The sequence below is a fragment of the Carcharodon carcharias genome, chromosome 15, assembly GCF_017639515.1.
Source record: "Carcharodon carcharias isolate sCarCar2 chromosome 15, sCarCar2.pri, whole genome shotgun sequence".
Taxonomy (NCBI): domain Eukaryota; kingdom Metazoa; phylum Chordata; class Chondrichthyes; order Lamniformes; family Lamnidae; genus Carcharodon; species Carcharodon carcharias.
In genome coordinates this window covers 57672190-57692598 of record NC_054481.1, presented here as the reverse complement: position 1 = coordinate 57692598, position 20409 = coordinate 57672190, and the positions used below count along the sequence as shown (strand labels likewise).

Sequence of the window (20409 nt, the reverse complement as noted above, 5' to 3'; positions counted from 1 at the left end):
TTAGTACAATTGGCCACATTAACTTTAAAAAGTTCAAAGGACTTGAGTGGGCATGGAGATAATTGTACAGATTTTCGTCAATACCTGACAATATGAGGCACAAACATTGCTTCAAGTGTTTTTTGGCTCCACTAAAGACAGACTCAAGCTGCCATTTGCAGGCGGCTTTTCTCAGGTCGCCTCTCAGCCGCAGGGCTCCCGTTGCCTGGTTACCGCCCGAGGGCGTCTTTATCTTCCGCGCATGCGCAGAGATTGCGTTGCTGTTAAACCCCGATGCCCGAGGAGCAGCCAATCGGCGGGCCGGAACTGTGATCACCATGGAGGCCATTTGAGTGACACTCAGCATTTCCGGCACAGCAGCCAATTTAGAATCACAGGTTCCTGAGGAATATTAGCAGGTAAAAAAACTCAGGAGAGTGAAGATGCCCGGGGGAGGAACGCGGAGAGGGTGGGGGCTAGGCCAGGGGAAACGGGAGACTAATAGGGATGGGGCAAATGGCGACGGGGCTGGATTAACAGGGTGAGGTTAAACTGGAGGAATGTGGTGGTTCGGGCTAGAGAGTGGGACAGGGTGGAGCTGGGCTGTGGATGAGGTGAGATGGGGCCTGATGGTCTACGCTGTAGGTTTCTAAAATAGATAGCTGCATAGATAGTGGATGCATTAGTAATGATTTGCCTAAATTCCATAGATTTTGGTGCAGTCCAGCAGATTGGAAGTTAGCAGATGTAACACTGTTACTTCAGAAAGTAGAGAGCGAAAATAGAGAACTGTGGGCCAGTTGGCTTAATATCAGTCATCGGAAAAGTGCTAGAATCCATTATTAACAAAGTCTAAATGCACTTAGAAAGTCATAGTATGATGAAAGTCAACATAGTTTTATGAAAAGGAACAAAAACAAAAAATGTTGATAAAACTCAGCAGATTTGACAGCATCTGTGGAGAGAGAGACAGAGATAATGTTTCAAGTCCATACTCCCTTTAGATCTGAAGAAGTCATATGGACTTGAAACGTTACTCTGTCTCTCCACAGATGCTGTCAGACCTGCTGAGTTTTAGCATTTTTTGTTTTTGTTTCAGATTTCCAGCATCCACAGTATTTTGCCTTTATTTTTATGAAAAGGAAATTGTGCTTGACAAATTTATTAGAGTATTTTGAGGATGTAACTAGTAGGGTAGATAAAGGGGAATCAGTACATGTAGTATACCTGGCCCAAAAAACATTCGATAAGGTGCTGCATAAAAGATTAATAGGCAACCTAAGTGCTCATGAAGTTGTGGGTAATATATTAGCATGGATAAAGGGTTGGTTAACAGACAGGAAGCAAAGAGTAGGCATAAATGGGGCATTTTCAAGTTGGTAGGCTGTGCCTAATGGAGGGCTGCAAGAATCAGTGCTGGAGCCTCTGCTATTTACAATCTACATTAATGACTTAGACAAAGATACGGAGTGTAATGTATCTAAGTGTGCTAATGATACAAAGTTAGGTGGAAATATAAGCTGTGAGGAAGACATAGAGTGCAAAGAGATATAGACAGGTTAAGTAAATGGGCAAGAAGATTGCAGATGAAGTATAATTTGGGGAAGTGTGAGGTTATTCGCTTTGGTCATAAGAATGGAAAAGCAGAATATTTTTTAAAAGGTGTGAAACTTGTATACATTGATGTTCAGAGAGACTTGGGTGTGCTAGTATACAAGGTTAGCATGCAGGTACAGCAAGCAACTAGGAAGACAAATGGCATGTTGGCCTTTGTTGCAAGGGGACTGGAATACAGAAATAAAGAAGTCTTACTGCAGTTGTACAAGACTTTGGTGAGACCAAGTCTGGAATACCATGTGCAGTTTTGGTTTCCATATTTAAGAAAGAATATAATTGCATTGGATGCAGTACATCAATGGTTCACTACATTGGGCCTTGGAATGAGAGGGTTGTCCTATGATAAGAGGCTGAGTAAATTGGGCCTAAATTCTCTGCAGTTTGGAAGGATGAGGTAAAACATACTACATTCTGAAGGAGCTTGACCGGGTGGATACTGAGAGATTGTTTCCACTGGCTGGGAGCATGGTTTCAAGGTAAGGGGCCGATCATTTAGGACTGAGATAGGGAGAAATTATTTCACTCAAAGGGTTGTGAATCTTTGGAATTCTGTACTCCAAAGGGTTGTGCATACTCCATCATTGAATATATTTAAGGCAGGGATGGTCACATTTTTGTCATGAGGAATATGGGGAGAGGGTAGGAAAGTGGAATTGAAGTCCAGGATCAATAATGCTCGTATTGAAAGGCGGAGCAGGCTTAAGGGGCTGTATGATCTACTTCGTCCTACCTCTTGTGTTTTTTGAGAGCAGAAGGGATGTGGTTGGACAAAAGGAGAGGCAGGGATACTGGTGACGTGGTGGGGTGGGTGGGTGGGGTGGGGGGGGATACTGGGGGAGTGGGGGGAAAGAGTGTGGGGATACTTAGGGGGGAGAAGTGCAGGCATACTTGGGGGGATGGGGAGGGGGAAGTGCAGGCATACTGGTGGTAGGGGGAAGTGCGGGCATACCGGTGTGGGGGAGGGGAAGTGCGGGCTCACCTGGTGGGGGGGGGGGGGGGGGAAGTGCGGGGACACCTGGTGGGGGGGGGGGGGGGGGGGGGGAAGTGCGGGGACACCTGGTGGTGGGGGGGAAGTGCGGGGACACCTGGTTGGGGGGGGGCTGGTGCGGGAATATTTGGTGGTGGGGGGGGGAAGTGCAGGGATATTTGGTGGGGGGGGGGAAGTGCAGGGATACTTGGGGGGAAGTGCGGGGATACTGGGGTGGTGGGGGGTCGGAAGTGCAAGGACATTGGGGGTGGGGAGTGCGAGGATACCGGGGGGGTTGGGGGTGGAATGCGGTGTGCGGAAGTAGTGCGAGGACACCGGGGCCGTTTGTGGGGGGGAGTGCAGGGATACCGGGGGGTTGGGTTTGGGGAAGAATGCAGGGAAACCGGGGGCGGTGGTGGTTGGGAAAGGGTGCGGAGATACCGGGGGCAGTTGGGTTTGGGGAACAGTGCGAGGATGCTGGGGGCGCGGTTGGGGAAGAGTGTGTGGTGACGGGGTTGGTGAGTGTTGGAGAGTGCAGGGCTGGGGGAGGGCAGTGCGGGTAGGACAGAAGTGGGCAAAGGGGATAGATTGCAGGAAGAATGGAGTGTGTACTTATGGCAGGGAACAGTGCGAGGATGTCATAGTGCTGAGCCTTGAGGGAGACAGAGTGCAGAAGGGAGGGAGTGCGGGGACTGTACTGGTTTGGCGCAGAAAGGGAGCGGTAAACAAAAATATCTGGTGCTCAGTTGGCACCAAGATCACATAGAAAATTGTAACCAAGTCATCTCAGTGCAGCAGGCTCAATAAGCCAGTAACTGAAACAGGAAGGTCTGCCACCATAATCCAGGGCTCTGCTGATGATTGGCCAGCCAGCATGGCACATGGATGGAATACCAAAGTGTAAACCTGTCACTTGGGGCCAGGATTCTTCCATTCCGCTTCAGAAATTTTTCCTTGTAAAAGAGCAGCATATCTCCTAATAGGAAAATTGATTCTAGGTGACAAACACTGGAAAGCTTAGCAACGTTATAGAATTATACACCACTGGTGGCAACCATCTGGCCCATGTATCACTGCCAACTCTTTGAAAAAACTGTCCAATTAGACCCACTCCCCTGCTCCATAGCCCTGCAAATTTTTCCTTTTCTGTACTGGTGAAAATGTGATTTTAATTCTTAATCTTTAGCAGTCTCGTTGTTTAGCCATGCCAACTTGCACCTGAACTATTTGCATGAATGTGATGTATCCTCCAGGAGCTATAGTGTTTGCTCCATGTTAAGCAAACAGGAATCCTCAGTATAGCGTTCTAGTAGCTTGGTCCATAGACTTTTAGAACGTATCGATGGCTTATGTGTCAGTCACCTAGCTCACTCAACATAGACCCCTGACGTCCGAAGCTCTGATATTGTCCCACATGGCACCTAGATCATAGCGCAACTCCCTTTCAGTCCCTGTATCTAATGCAATATTACTCCAAACCGCTGATATCTTAAAGGTGCTTTAAGTGAGTGCATTTGTTATTCCTCTGAAACTTGAATTTTTGATGTTTTATGTTATTAAAATTTATGTTGGTGAGATAAGACAATTTCAAGTGACAGAGACTGGTGTGAGACTTCCAACGTTAGTTCCCCTCTCAGTTATTCCTAACTTATTCCGTTTTCTTGGCTCAAATTCTGATTGTAATGCAAGATATACTTTGTGAGCCTACTGCCCTAACATTCAAAGGTACTAGTAAAATGCAACAGTAAACTCAACTATTTTGATGTGGTTTCTTCTGTCTCTCAGGTGCTGACTTCAACAGCTGCACAGGTCCTGGCTGTGATACTGAGCTATATTTTTAGGCACGGAGATGGATTTCCTTATTCTGTTCCTAATTTACTTGGCCATTTGCATCTCCTGCATGGTGGTCGCTATCAAATTCTCAAGGCAAAGCCAGGAATGTTTTGCAAGGATCTCACACCATGTGACTCGGGTAACTGCAATTTAATAGGAATGTGTTTCCATCCCAGATCTGTGTTGAGCCAGCTGTTCTCACCAATAGCAGTAGAAGTGCTAAAATTGGGCTCTATGTCCCAGGGCTGGTAAAGGGAAAAGCAACCAGGGTCCTTACTCCTCATCGCTACTGAGTGACCTTTGCTGAAAAGTAAAATTAGAAAATGCTGGAAAACTCAGGTCTGGCAGTATCTGTGGAGAGAGAAAAGTAGAGTTACTGTTTCAGGTTGATAACTTTTCATCAGAATCTTTAGAAGAAACTGCTTGGCTGTGATGTCGTCTATAACTAAGTGACTTGCTGAACTGAAATGAATGCTCTGAAACAGTGAATGGAAACTCTTGAGTAAAATTGGAGACCTTGGCCTGAGCTAGTGCGAGATCCACCCAGTTGCTTTTTATTGGCCAAACAGCAAAACAGTGCCTGGAAATTTGCCATCAAATGAATGCAACTTTTTGCTTAAATGTTGCTCTGCAAGTTGCCTGTGGGAAGATTTTCTAACTGGTTTTGTATGTTGTTGATATACTAATTTTTTTTTCTCAGACTTTTTTGTTTCTATCAATTATCTATGTTTTTTCCTTGTTTTTTCCTTCTCTCTAGAAATTCCTATGATTCTACTCACGATTTCTGAAACAGATGCAATCACTATATTTAAAGGTGAACAGGATAAATAGCACATATCAAAGCACAGAAACAAGACATTTGACACAACTGGTCCATGTTCCACATGAGCTTCCTCCCACAGCTCATTATCTAACCCCATCAGCATATCCTTCTAGCATCTGGGTGTCCTTGTACATGAATTACAAAAAGGTTAGCATGCAGGTACAGAGGATATTTAGGAAGGGAAATGGAATGTTGGCCTTTATTGCAAAGAGGATACATTATAAAAGTAGGGAAGTCTTGCTACAACTGTACAGGGCATTAGTGAGACCGCACCAGCAGTACTGTGTACAGTTTTGGTCTCCTTACTTAAGGAAGGATATTCTTGTAAGCAGCTCAGAGAAGGTTCACTAGGCTGATTCCTGGGATGAAGCAGCGGTAGTCTTGTGCAGAAAGATTTAACAGGTTAGGCCTATACTCATTGAAGTTTAGAAGAATGAGAGGTGATCGTATTGAAACATGAGATTCAGAGGGGGCTTGACAGGGTAAATGCTGAAAGGTTGTTTCCCTTTGAGGGGGAATCTAGAACTAGGGGGCATAGTTTAAAAGTAAGGGGTCTCCCATTTAAGATGTAGATGAGGAGGAATTTCTTCTCTGAGGATCATTAGTCTTTGGAATTCTCTTCCACAGAGAGCAATGGAGACTGGATCATTGAATATATTCAAGGCTGAGTTAGACAGATTTTTGATCAACAAGGGAGTTAAGGGTTTTAGGGAACGGGTAGGAAAGTGGAATTAAGGCCACAATCGGATCAGCCATGATCTTATCAGATGGTGAATCAGGCTCACTGGCCAAATGACCTACTCCTTCTATTTCTTATGTTATCACACTTTACACGCAAAAGGTCTTTGGTTTGTTCCCAGGCAAAAGATCATGCAGTGTCAGCTGTAGCTCAGTTGGTAACATTCTCTCGTTTCTGAGTCAGAAGGTTTTGTGTTCAAGTCCAACTCCAGGACTTATAATCACAAAAAGCTGACACTCCAATGCAATACTGAGGGAATTCTGTACTGTTGGAGTTGCCATCATTCAGATGAGACATTAAACTAAGGCTCCAATTGACCCTCAGTCACATGTTTAAGATTCTATGACACTATTTTGAAAAAGAGCTGAGGAATTATCCCTGGTGCCCTGGCCAATATATATCCCTTGATCAACATTTGAAAAACAACTATCTGGTCATTATCACTTTGGACTATGTGGGAGATTGCTGTGTGCAAATTGGTTGCTGGGTTCCCTACAACAGTGACACACCTCAAGATTACTTCATTGGCTGTTAAGCACTTTGGAGCATCCAGTGGTTATGAAAGGTGCTATATAAATGCAAGTCTTTGTTCTTATTACCTGCCACAGACCCAGTCAGGAAATTATGTCTTTCATGAATCAGCCAGTTTGGTCAGTACTGGTGTTACAGTTCCACTGTTGGTGATGGACATTGAAGTTCCCCATCCAGAGAACATTCTGTGCCCTTGCTACCCTCAATGCTTCTTCTAAGTGGTGTTCATACAAAGAAGTATTGATCCATCGGCTGAGGGAGGATGGTAGTTGGTATAACAGCAGGAGGTTTCTTTATCCATGTTTGACCTGATGCTATCAAACTCTAAGGTTCAGGGTCAATGTTGAGGACTCCAAGAACCATGCCCTCACTCTGCTGTCACCTCTGATGGTTATATCCTGCCAATAGGACAGATATACCCAGGGGTGGTGATGATGGAGTTTGGGACATTGGCTAAAAGGTGAGTGTTAGGCTTTTGCTTGACTGGTGTGAGAGACAGATCTTCCAATTTTACTAGCAATTTCTCAATAGGCAGTATCCAAAGCCTGGGAGGTTTTAGAAAGTGATTTTCTTTTACTTAATGTCACTGAAATTGATTGGGCTGCAATTAGATTGGTAATTGTATTGCCTCTTGTTCAATATATGTTAGTATCTTGGTCCTGTCGAAGGCAGAGAATGGTGAGGGTTGTATGGATCTAGGGTTTGTCACAAAGAAGAGGTTTGTGATTTTTTTTATAACCTATGATACTGGTGAGGGAGCTGTGTTGCCAAGAAAATGGGTTGCTTTCATGGAGTAATTGATAAGGATTAGTAATATTTTAATACAAGAATATATAATTGGTCCATTTCAATTCACTGTTGAGCTTGCCACAACATTACTTTTGACCCGTTTATAGAAAAATATTGGAATCACTAGACAAAAAATGACCAAAGTCCATCTAGTCAACCTTCCACCACAGGTAGAATGACAATTGCATGATACAAGATAATGGCATTTTTAACAAATTGTAGCAATCAATCTTTATCAATTAGCCTACAACCAACCAAGATGTGAAACAAGGAAAACCACAGTAATGGAGAAGTTTGGGAACCGTAGGTTCAAAACCTCCTGTTCCTCCCAAGACATACTACACTCACCACACATCATGTCTCAAATTATACATATACCATATCCCAAAATATTATTCCATATTTATTCTTAGGATGCATGACACAGCAAAGCCACATTCCTAGTAAGGCTAATAACCCTGTTTTCCATTGCCCTTCCTGCATCCCTGTTTGAACCTCCTTATAGTTTCTCGTTCTGCCATCCATGCTGATTGTTTGTTCCAGATCTTTACTACTTTTTTATTGAAAAAAATTACCTTGATTTCCTATTTTTGTTTTGCCATGCTTCATTTGAATTTGTTGCTGAATTTTGTATGCAGCTGAAAATATGCTTGGATCTAAATACTCCAAACTCACAATAAACAAGCTGAAATGGTGCAATGGGCATGAGAAGGGCCACCTCATCGTGCTGGTTATCAGGAGGGACTGTGTTTGTGTTCCATTTTCATAACAGTGCCATTGCTTTTCTCAGCCTTTGTTCAGTGGTTAGTGCATTCTTTTGTGTCATTAGGTCATGGGCTCAAGACCCGGTCAGAAACTTGAGCACATAATCTAGGCTGACACTCCATTGTAGTACTGATGAAATGGTGCACTGTTGGGGGTATCGCCTTTTGGACAAGAAGTTAAATCAACGTCTTGCCCTCTTGGGTGAATCTGAAAGATTCCAAGGCATTAATTAAAAAAGAACAGGGGCATTTTCCTTGGTGGCCTGGTCAATACTTGGCCTCCTTTCAACATTACTAAAACAAAATGGACCATCTAGTCATTATTGCATTATTGTTTGCAAGAGCTTGATGTGTGCAAATTGCCAGATTTCCTACATTACAATAGTGCTTACACTTCACAATAACCTAATTAGTTGTAAAGTGCATCAGGATGCTCCATGGTCACAAAAGTCACTAAATAAATAAATGCCAGTCCTTTCTTCCTTTTTCACATCTCCATTTTCTTTTTGTTACTAACAGGTGATTGGGCCAGTGATTCCTCAATGGCTGCAGTTAGTAGTGCAGCTTGCTTTACGTAGGCTCATCCACCAGAGGTAAGTGTGGACATTCTGAAATCACCTGTGCATATCTACGATCAATCAGTTTGTACAAACAGAGTGAGCAACCGTCTATTCGCCACAATACTGCATTCAACTGAGGTTGGGAAAATTCCTGGTTGGCTGAATCAGTTGGGTATAAAACCATTTAAGAATTTTAGATGCTTCTATCAGATCCCCCATTTACCTTGTCTAATGAATAGTTTTCCAATGAATAGTGTCAGCTGTGGCTCAGTTCATAGAGCTCTCGCCTCTAAATCACAAGATTCCAAATTCAAGTCCCACTCCAGGGCTTGAGCAGAAAAATCAAGGCTGACAATCCAGTACAGTACTGAGGGAGTGCTGCACTGTTGAGGGTGACTTCGGTGAGCCATTAAACAAAGGCCCCATATGCTTGCTTGGTGGATATAAGAGATCCCATGGCACCATTTTGAAGAAGAGCAGGGGAGTTATTCCTTTTGTCTTGGCCAACATTTATCCCTTAATCAACATCACAAAAACAGATCATCCAGTCATTATTAACTTGATGTTTGTGGGAATTTGCTGTGCAAAAATTGGCTGCTACTTTTCCTACTTAACAAGTAGTTCAGTACCCGTGCCATGTGCTAGTGAGGCTAGAAATAGGAAGATAATGCAGCTAAATACGTGGCTAAGGAGATGGTACAGGAGGGAGGGTTTCATGTTTCTTGACAATTGGGTTCTGTTCCAGGGAAGGTGGGACCTGTTCCGACGGGACGGTTTGCACCTGAACTGGAGGGGGACTAACATCCTTGTGGGTAGGTTTGCTAGTACTGGTTCGGGGCTTTTAAACTAGATTTTCAGGGGGAGGGGAACCAGAGTGTTAGAGCAGATAGTGAGGTAGAGGAGGATAAAGGTCAAGGGAGGAATGCATGTATAGATAGAAATCAAGGGTCTGTCCGTGATAGAAATGTTCTCAGGTGCATCTATTTTAATGCAAGGAGTATTGTCGGAAAGGCAGATGAGCTTATGGCGTGGATTGGCACGTGGGATTATGACATTGTTGCTGTTAGTGAGACTTGGTTGCAGGTGGGGCAGGACTGGCAGCTCAATGTTCTGGGGTTCCGTTGTTTCAGACATGATAGAGGGGGGAGGAATGAAAGGGGGAGGAGTGGCATTACTAGTCAGGGAAAATATCGTAGCTGTACGTAAGCAGGACAGCCCAGAGGGCTCGCCTACAGAGGCCATATGGGTGAAGCTGAGGAATGGGAAAGGTGTGACCACACTAATAGGGTTGTATTATAAACTGCCCAATAGTTAGAGAGAATTGGAGGAGCAAATCTGTAGAGAGATAGCAGACCGATGTAAGAAACAGCAAGTTGTGATAGTAGGAGATTTTAACTTTCCACATGTAGACTGGGATTCCCATATTGTAAAAGGGCTGGATGGCTTGGAGTTTGTCAAATGTGTTCAGGAAAGTTTTCTAAATCAATATATAGAGGTACCAACGAGAGAGGATGCAATACTTGATCTCCTATTAGGGAATCAGACAGGTCAGGTGACAGAAGTATGTGTAGGCGAACATTTTGGGTCCAGTGACCACAATGTCATTAGTTTTAAGCTAATTATGGATAAGGATAGGTCTGGTCCTCGAGTTGAGATTCTAAATTGGAGAAAGGCCAATTTTGTGGAAATGAGAAAGGATCTAGGAAGAGTAGATTGACATAAGTTGTTTTCTGGCAAGGATGTGTTCAGTAAGTAGAAGGCATTCAAAGGCGAAATTTTGAGAGTGCAGAGTTTGCATGTTCCTATCAGGATTAAAGGCAAAGTTAACAGGCATAGGGAACTTTGGTTTTCAAGGGATATTGGCGATCTGGTTAAGAAGAAGAGAGAGGTGTATAACAGGTATAGGCAACAAGAAGCAAATGAGGTACTTGTAGAGTATGGAAAATGTAAGAAAATACTAAAAAAAGAAATCAGGAAGGCAAAAAGAAGACATGAGGTTGCTTTGGCAGATAACGTGAAGGTAAACCCGAAGGATTTCTACAAGTATATTAAGAGTAAAAGGGACATAAGAGTGAGGGACACAATTGGTCCCCTTGAAGATCAGAGTGGTCGTCTATGTGTGGAGCCTCATGAAATGGGGGCGATCTTAAACAGTTTTTTTGCATCAGTATTTACTTAGGAAACTGGCATAGTGTATAAGGAAGGAAGGGAAACAAGCAGTAGTTTCATGGAACAAATAGAGATTAAAGAGGAGGAGGTGCTTGCTGCCTTACAGCGAATAAAGATAGATAAATCCCCTGGGCCTGACATGATATTCCCTCGGACCTTGAGGGAGACTAGTGCAGAAATTGCAGGGGCCCTGGCAGAAATATTTAAAATGTCCTTAGCCACGGGTGAGGTGCCAGAGGATTGGAGGGTAGCTCATGTTCCGTTGTTTAAAAAAGGCTCCTAAAGTAAACCAGGTAATTACAGGCCAGTGAGTCTGACGTCAGTAGTAGGTAAATTATTGGAAGGTGTTCTGAGAGATTGGATATATAATTATTTGGACAGCCAAGGGCTGATTAAGGATAGTCAGCATGGCTTTGTGTGTGGTAGGTTGTGTTTAACGAACCTTGTAGAGTTTTTCGAGGAGGTTACCAAGAAAGTAGATGAAGGAAAGGCTGTCGATGTTGTCTACATAGACTTTAGTAAGACTTTGACAAGGTCCCACATGGGAGGTTAGTTCAGAAGGTTCAGACACTTGGTATCCATGGAGAGGTTGTAAACTGGATTCGAAATTGGCTGTGTGGGAGAAGACAGAGAGTGGTAGTGGATGATTGCTTCTCAGACTGGAGGTCTGTGAATAGTGGTGTGCCCCAGGGATCTGTGCTGGGACCATTGTTGTTTGTTGTCTATATCAATGATTTGGATGATAATGTGGTGAATTGGATCAGCAAGTTTGCTGATGTCACTAAGATTGGAGGCGTTGTGGACAGCGAGGAAGGCTTTCAAAGCTTGCAGAGAGATCTGGACCAACTGGAAAAATAGGCCAGAAAATGGCAGGTGGAATTTAATGCGGAAAAGTGTGTAGTGTTACATTTTGGAAGGTCAAGCCAAGGTAGGACATATACAGTAAATGGTAGGGCATTGAGGAGTGCGGAGGAACAAAGGGATCTGGGAGTTCAGATACATAGTTCCCTGAAAGTGGCGTCACAGGTAGACAAGGTTGTAAAGAAAGCTTTTGGCATACTGGCCTTCATAAATCAAAGTATTGAGTATAGGAGTTGGGATGTTATGGTGAGGTTGTATAAGACATTGGTGAGGCCAACTTTGGAGTATTGTGTGCAGTTCTGGTCGCCTAACTACAGGAAGGATATGAGTATGATTGAGAGAGTGCAGAGAAGATTTACTAGGATGTTGCCAGGTCTTAAGGAGTTGAGTTACAGGGAAAGATTAAACAGGTGAAGACTTTATTCCTTGGAGTGTAGAAGAATGAGGGGAGGTATGAAAGAAGTTTACAAAATTATGAGGAGTATAGACAGAGTAAATGCGAGTAGGCTCTTTCCACTTAGGTTAGGAGAAATAAACACGAGAGGACTTGGCTTTAGGGTGAAAGGGGAACATTAGGGGGAACTTCTTCACTCTGAGAGTGGTGAGAGTGTGGAACGAGCTACCATCTGACGTGGTAAATGCGGGCTCTCTCTTAAGTTTTAAGAATAAATTAGATAGATACATGGATGGGAGAGGTCTGGAGGGTTAGGACTAGGTGCAGGTCAATGGGACTAGCCAAATAATATTGCGGCACAGACTAGAAGGGCCAAATGGCCTGTTTTCTGTGCTGTAGTGTTCTATGGTTCAGAAGTACTTCATTGGCTGTAAAGTGCTTTGAGATGTCAGGTGGTCATAAAAAGGTGCTACACAAATGCCAATCATTATTTTTTCAAGCCTCTCATATTTTTCCATTCAAGTTTTGTCCTATTTAATCTACAATGCATCTTTTTTATGTTTCCAATATCCTTTGTATCCCAAAGTGCACGGTATTCCCAAATGAATAATCAGTGCCTAAGAGATTCTTTGTCACCCACACGGTTTTATATTCAAGAGCCTACTTATAAAAGTCAGGATATCATTTTGGTCTCCTGGCATTGCACTTGGGATCCTGTATATCTGCATCTTTCAATCCCATTGAGCATTTCGCCATTTATAGTCATTTGCTAGTGCAGAACTTTAGTATTGCTGAAAAAAAGAGACTTTTTTTGTCGAAGCTTTGTCTTTCACTCATCAGGACAATTCATAAGAAAATAGAGTCAATGGCAGTAAAAACAACATATTTATACTCCATGAGAGTATTGATTGGTTGGCAAGTGGACTCTGATTGGTAGATGCGTTGCTATGGAGTATATGAGAAACAGTATAAATATGTTGTTTCCCCTGTCATTGGTATTTTCTTGTGAATTTCCTGATCAGTACAAGACAAAAAACTTTGACAAAAAGTCTTTTTCCAGCAATATTCATCATTTATCTTTCTATTCTCTGTTCCAAAATGTGCCATATTACATTTATCTACATTTGCCACATATCTACCCACTTCCCTAAAGTTCCTGCATTCTACTTCAGTTTGCCACAATTCCTAATTTCGTATTGTTGACAAATATTGTTTATTTCCTCTTGGCTCCAAGTTCAAATCATTTCTGTATGTGGAAAATGTTAAGGCCTGACATAAATACCTGTGTTCCTGGAATTTCATTCCAAAGTTTGTATTAGTTCGTGCAAGTGGGGGCCAGGTAGCTATGACAATGATATAGAATTGTCCCAGAGAAGACAGAAGTTGTTGAACCAATGCATTTGCACAATGCAAAAGTGAAATTACCCTGAGCAAAGACTTAACTGGTAAATAGACAGGATAATTCCTTATGAATACAAGAATGTATTAACTTTTAGAGGTACTGAGGGAATATTAGGCACAATAAAGCAAATCAAGAATCTGATATTTCACTTTTTTCTTCTTTTAACAGAAGCTCCTTTTTCCTGGTCCTGCATCTTGTGTTAGAAGTAGCTGTGTATGGAGAGTATTCATGGGAAGTGTTTCCTTCCAGCTTGGAGCTGGGATTCAGACGAAGTATTTTGCTGCTGCCTTACATCCTGGTGCTTGGGAAGATGTACTTTTTCTATCAATGCTGCACCAAAGACCCTGGTAAGAAACTGCCTAATTGCTTTAATAGTCTGACAGATGTCTCACCCTAATCTGCTGTCACCCTTTCTCAGCTGACTGAGGCCATTCCTCAATGTTACCTGCAGCTCTTAACTGGCTGCTGTTGGTAGCACTCTTGCCACTGAGTCAAAGGTTTGGGTTCAAATCCCACTCCAAAAACTTGAGCACGTATCTAGACCAGCATTCCAGTGCGGTTCTGAACGAGAGCTGCACTGTCGGATTTGCCCTTTTTGGATGAGACCTTAAACCAAAGCCCTATCTGTCTCCTCTGACGGACGTACAATATTCCATGGCATTATTTTGGAGAATAGCAGGGGAGTTCTCTCCTGTTGTCCTGAACAATATTTATTCTTCAAACATAATTACTGACAAACAGATTTTCTGGTCATTAACTCATTGCTGTTTATGAGACCTTGCTGTGCACAACTGGCTGCCATATCTCCAAAATACAATGGTAACTCCACTTTAAAAGAGTATTTAATTGGCTGTAAAGTGCTTTGGATCATCCTGAGGTTGTGAAACGTGTTTTAGAAGTTACGTTTCTTCTTTAAGACAACACCTCTGCCTGCCTTTTGCATCTGGACAAATTAGTTTTTCTTTTATTCTTTCATGGAATTTGGGCATCACTGGCAAGGCCAACATTTGTTGCCCATCCCTCATTGCCCTTGAATTGTTTCAGAGGGCAGTTAAGAGTCAACAGTATTACCATGGGTCTGGAGTCACAAGTAGCCAGACCAAGGAAGGATGGCAGATTTCTTTCCCTAAAGGATATCAGTAGGCCAGATGTTTTTTTTTGTAACAATCTATGATAGTTTTATAAAAACAAAAAACTGCGGATGCTGGAAATCCAAAACAAAAACAGAATTACCTGGAAAAACTCAGCAGGTCTGGCAGCATCGGCGGAGAAGAAAAGAGTTGGCGTTTCAAGTCCTCATGACCCTTCAACAGAACCGAGAACTATGATAGTTTTATGGTCATTACTGAGACTAGCTTTCAATTCCATATTTTTATTAATTGAATTAAAATTTCACCAGCTGCCATGGTGGGATTTGAACACATGCCCCTAAAGCATTAGGCTGGAACTCTGGATTACTAGTCCAGTAATAATATCACTACACCACCATCTCTCCTAGCATAGTCTTTGATTACAATGTACAAATTAAACATAATTGAATGGTGCTGCATCATCTCTGCTGTTTGTTTAAAATTTTCTAAACTGGAAACAGTGCATTGAGCCAGATCTCTTCTAGGAACTTGCTGCAGAAGTGCTGCCTGTATTTCCAATCTTATCCTGGTTGCCAGATGGAACTAGCAGGTAAAAGCCTAGTGCTTTCCCCAAGAAAGGAGAGGAACGTAGAACATCGATCAATTGTTTACTTGAAGCATGCAGCACCCTTAACAGACTGGACAGAAGTCAGGGAGTTACAGGAATTATTACAAGTCAGATCAAAGAATTTTAGACACAAAAACAAAAGTAGATGCTGAAGATTTGAAATTAAAAACCAAAAATGCTGGAAACACTCAGCAGGTCAGGTAGCATCAGTGGAGAGAGAAACAGAGTTAACATTTCAGGTTATTGACCTTTCATGAGAACTTAGTTTCAGACACTTTCAATTTGTGGCTGTGATTGCCTCAACTGATTCACAGAATTTGCAACAGTTAAATTATTTGAGCTTAATGTGTATTTCTTGTTTGTTTCTCAAAGGTATGATTTCTCCTTCAAACCATAAGCAGCTGCTGAAAGTGTATATGTATGATGGAATTTTGTATCAACAATCCCATGTCTGCCCTACGTGTAAACTCGCAAAGCCAGCACGGTCAAAGCACTGCCGTAAGAAACTTACGTTTCTTGTTATTGTTCTGATAAACAGACAATGATTTTCAAATTCTGATGGACTTGCTGTGTATTTGCAGAAATGTTTTTTTCTCCCCTACCACAGTAGTGAATTCTCCTCTCCAGCCAGGGAAAGCACATGGCCAGTCAGGTCTTTGTGAGAGACTGCAGATGATTTGGGTCCTGCACTCTTACTGTACAAACAGTGGCTACCAACTTCTGATAATTGTAGAAAATTCATAAGAATGAATGAATTTGCAAGAATTCCTCTTTTTGAGCCATATATAAAACATGCAACTATTTTTTAAAAACTCAATTGCAGATTGAAAATGGTAAAACCCAGTCGACAGCACAATCAGTGGGGTGAATGGGGTTGGAGAAATAGTAGGCTTTTGCATATTGTACTATAGAAAACTAAAGGGACCAAGAGCAACTCGGCTACTAATGGCCACTAACATAAATTAACAAGTCCCTGGTGCTCCACAGGGTTGAGCAGAGCATATGGGCATTAATGGTGCACTGGTTCTGCCAGCTGAGATACGAAAACCAAAACATGGTTTCTTTCATAAAGGTCCCGATGACTCTTGGCCATAGAGCCACATATGCCATCCAGTAGTTCACCTGAGCAGCCACAAAAGCACATGTTCTAATATTATTTCCTAAAATCCAAAGGCGCCTCATATTTTGGCAGATACAGTCCTTTCTAGTGGATCAATTGTCCTCTGGGAATTCTCTCGTTTTAATCAGGATTTGGTAGAATAGCAGCGAGAAAAGACTTCTGTCTCTCCTACGTGGGCTGGATTTGGTGCTGGGTATTGGGGATGAAAGGAGAGTGCCCAACCCCTGGCACCAGTCATCTGCTAATGATTTCCTCTTCTCCTCAGGTGTGTGTAACCGGTGCATCCATCGATTTGACCATCATTGTGTCTGGGTGAATAACTGCATAGGGGCATTAAACATACGCTACTTCCTGTTGTACCTGGTGACCCTGTCAGGGATGGCAGCTGCTGTGGGAACCGTGACTGTGAGGTTCCTTATCCAGGTGGCACTGGTGTCTAACCTACATCAGGCAATGTATGTAAATACTGATGGTGAACATGTGCCTGTTGGCATCCTGTATATAGTCCAGGTAGAGTTATTTTTGATTCTTTAAATCTGTGGCCAATCTACATTGTTTGTTCAGGATTTTGTAAAAAAGTAAGTTGCTGTTGGATGATCTTCCAGAATCCTTGTACTATATAAAGGTTGTTAGTTCCACATAATTGGCAGCCAAGCCAAGCCATTTACTAGGAAATAGAATTTAGCTTGTAAGTGTAGAACCTGCTTTTAAAAAAGTAAAATATCAGTTAAATGCCAGATGCAACTCTGAAAAATGTTCAATCTTTCCCTCGAATGGGCATGCCCAGGAATTAACCTGTAACTGCCCCATTTTATCATTTCAAAAACTTGTTTTATCACACGATTTCACATGATCTTTTTTTGTCTTTGGCAGAACAATGCTATGCTTTGACAGGCTTCAATTGCTATACACATTTATTAAACAATAGAAAAATAGTGATAACATAATTTTACATTAACTAATGCCAGTTCATCTTGTTTTGTTAATGTATTTTATTTTGAGATGCATGCCTTGAATTCAGTAGTAATAAGTCCACCGAGGCTGAGGTATTTTTTTACAAAACTAAATTAAACATTTATTAATAGAAGAAAAGATTTTAAGCACATACATAGGTCTACAAATTACTGCTATAATAACTCCTAAATACCCTAATTAATCTGGCTCCCAGTTACAACTCTGTTAAGGCAACAGTAAAAAAATAATAAGTTTCAACAGACCCAGGCAAAGCACACAATACCCTGGACAGTGATATTCAAAGTGATTTTCTTAGCTTCGATTTCTATAGACAGCAACTTGATGCACATAGGCTGGAGGCTTTTCACACTTGTGTTAGATCTTAGAATTCCTTCACCTTTGCACATAATTTCATCTCCTTTATACATATTTCTCCCTTTTTAATGTAAATTCCGTTGTTCCAATATGTCTTTGCAACTTTACTTTCCTCATAATATAAATCATTCATAGTACTTATCAGTAACCTTTGGGAAAAATAAACACACTGCTTGGCTTTTTTTTTAAGCTCGGTGTAATATCCTACCATTTCTTTGAAATTCAAACTACTCTAATTTATCTAAAAATGCAAATTTTCCTCACGTTCTAAAACTTCAACCATGTTTATGCTTTTAGCATTTCAAACCTAGCTTCCCTTTTGATAACTCAAAGGCTCCAGACCAGCTGTCTCCAATGCAATTAAATCCCCCCCCACACACAAACTAATCCAAACCCCACTATTTATCTACCTTTACCATAAATCACAATATTATGAAAATTATTATATTTTCATGACAATTCCAATAATTGACAGCAAGGTTGTCTAACATACTAGGCCACAATCTAGGCTGCTGTACCTCTCTATCCAGTCCATGGACTCACTGTTAAAGATATAGGTACTTCCAAGTGAAAGATCTGCAAGAAGTGGCTCCTCCAATCATGCTGTTTCTCTCCTGTGTTTGCTGTGCACCAGTGAGCCTATCAGCAGCATATGTGGGAGAGTTACAGATTGTGATTGGGGGAGCAGTGTGAAGGTAAGTAGCCAAGGTCTATTCTCTCTCACCTTCCTGTATAGGCACCGGCCTCATAAAAGAGCACAGAGATCAAAAATGGAGAGCAGACCACGGTGACCACAAGGAACAGCAGTTGCAGAAACAGCGCCGACCAGGCCCCCCCAGGGCAGTTATAGTCTCAGATAGGGCAGAGTGTGGAAGTGCACCTTGACACTATCACAGCCATCCTGAATTCCTCCTTGGCAGTAACGTGTCTAAACCTTACAGGTCCCATATAGGGAGTGAGAGAGATTCTGCATGAATGTGAGAGAGACAGCAAGAGCCCTCAGACTTGGAGTGAGTCAGACACACATGCGCTTCCCGTCCTCCCTCCCCAAAAACCTATCCACAAAGCAGGCAGGGAGAGGAGGCAACCCACTTCTGATGCCCACTTCATATGACTCCCACCAAGACCAGCTCGGAGTATATGCTGTTAGAGGCAAACACAAGGTCAGCTTAAGTTAAACACAACTCCTTAGCTCAACCCGTCTCCAGCTCTGCTTCAGAAGCAAAAATGTTTTTATGGTTAGCTCTGCTGCTTGGCACTTTTTAGTAATGTTTATTTACTTTTTTTAAATTATCAATTTATTGCTTTGACATTGCTTTCATGTTGAATGTTGTGCCAAACTTTCTTTCCAAAATTTGCTCATTGACCCCTTGAGTAAGAAAAAAATTGGTGTGGTCAACCCTAATCTACAGGTTTTTTAAAGCCCAAGCCCCTCAATTTATTCACTGCACACTGATTATGTCTTCTCTCCTAGCTGGTGTCCTGAACTGAGTATTACTTTGCTCAATGTTATAAAATGACTAATTTGCTGAACTGATATGAAGAAGCATCTAATGTGAAATCTGTACCTTATCCTCTGGTTTCCAGGTTGCTCTCTGCTTCTGCAGTCACTAGGGTTAAAATCGCTGAGACATCTATGCTGGGCTCTGACTACACCATTGTACAAGTCATCAACATAGGTAACACTCTAGCCTGAGTCAGTAGGTCTTGGGTTCACGTCTTACTCTAGAGACACGAGCACAAAATCTAGGCTGACACTTCAATGCAGCACTATCTAATGAGATATTTAAATCAAGATCCCAGCATGATTCAAAGAGGGGCAGGGCCTGGCCAATGTTTGCCCCTCATATCACCAAATCAGATTGAGTCATTACAACAATGCTGTTTGCAAAATCTTGCTTTATGCAAATTGACCGCCACATTTTCTACATTAAAGCTGCACTTTAAAAGCAATATGGAACAACCTGAGGATGGGAAAGGTGTGATATCCATTGAAAAAAAATTGATTGTAACAGTAAGTAAGGACAAATAGCTGCAGAGGAGGAATAGGATGGACTGGTTCTTATTGCTATCTGAGTTACTGATGCTTTCTCTTATTCCATGTCTTTAATTACTAACACATTGTCCTTTTTGCAGAAACTGTTCCTGACCTTTCCTCGGATTCTTTTCATGCTGGGCTTCACGCTCCTCACCTTCTTTCTGCTGGCAGGCTACACTGCTTTTCACTTCTACCTGGTGATGACCAATCAGACTTCAAATGAGTGGTACAAACTTAAGAACAGTTGCCAGTGCCACATAGACAACAGCCGGCCAGACAAACGCATATGGGGCAACATCTATCATAGAGGGATCATCACAAATGTGAAAGAAATCATCAGCCCTGAGACAGAACAGAAAAAAATCAGATAAGAGACAGAAACTGACATTTTTGTTCACTTTCACCGAAAGATCCTTTGGTCAATGGTGAAATATTTGTACATTTTTTAAAAATTTATAGTTTCCACCAACTTTTTTTTACTGTGTCCAACAAATTAAAATTGAGAATGAGTTGATTTCTCCTTAGCCTCATTCCTCCACTCCATTGTGCAAATTGTACAGAGAGTCAGCATCACTTGGGCTAGTTCAGGCACTTTGTCCACAACATCCATGACTTTCTTCACTTTGTGCTCAATCCCCCTGACCTGAGAGGCTAAGGAGGACCATTTTTTCTGAGAAGGTGAGGAAATTAGTTTGATTTCAACAAGAGTTTGCCACTGTTACAGTGGGCCTGAATCTGCAATGCTAGTGAAGTGAGAGAACAGGTTAAATTAAATCTGGAGTGGTAGAGAATTGCA

General features: G+C 42.1%; 1 protein-coding gene across 3 annotated transcripts; it reads left to right on the top strand.

Moving 5' to 3' along the window:
- The first annotated feature begins 306 nt into the window (after window positions 1–306).
- Window positions 307–20127, top strand: zdhhc4 (zinc finger DHHC-type palmitoyltransferase 4). 3 transcript variants are annotated; one of them, XM_041205877.1, is made up of 8 exons: window positions 368–398; window positions 1977–2072; window positions 4349–4535; window positions 8562–8635; window positions 13597–13775; window positions 15499–15624; window positions 16512–16756; window positions 19712–20127. In XM_041205877.1, exons 3-8 carry the CDS (start codon window positions 4413–4415, stop codon window positions 19982–19984), a joined length of 1020 nt encoding a protein of 339 aa, XP_041061811.1. In that variant the 5' UTR covers window positions 368–398; window positions 1977–2072; window positions 4349–4412; the 3' UTR covers window positions 19985–20127. The 3 variants fall into 3 exon arrangements, with proteins under 3 accessions (XP_041061812.1, XP_041061810.1, XP_041061811.1); XM_041205878.1 differs by lacking the exons at window positions 1977–2072; window positions 4349–4535 and adding an exon at window positions 5154–5210 and having other exon boundaries at window positions 307–398; XM_041205876.1 differs by lacking the exon at window positions 1977–2072 and having other exon boundaries at window positions 331–398.
- Window positions 20128–20409: the final 282 nt, after the last annotated feature.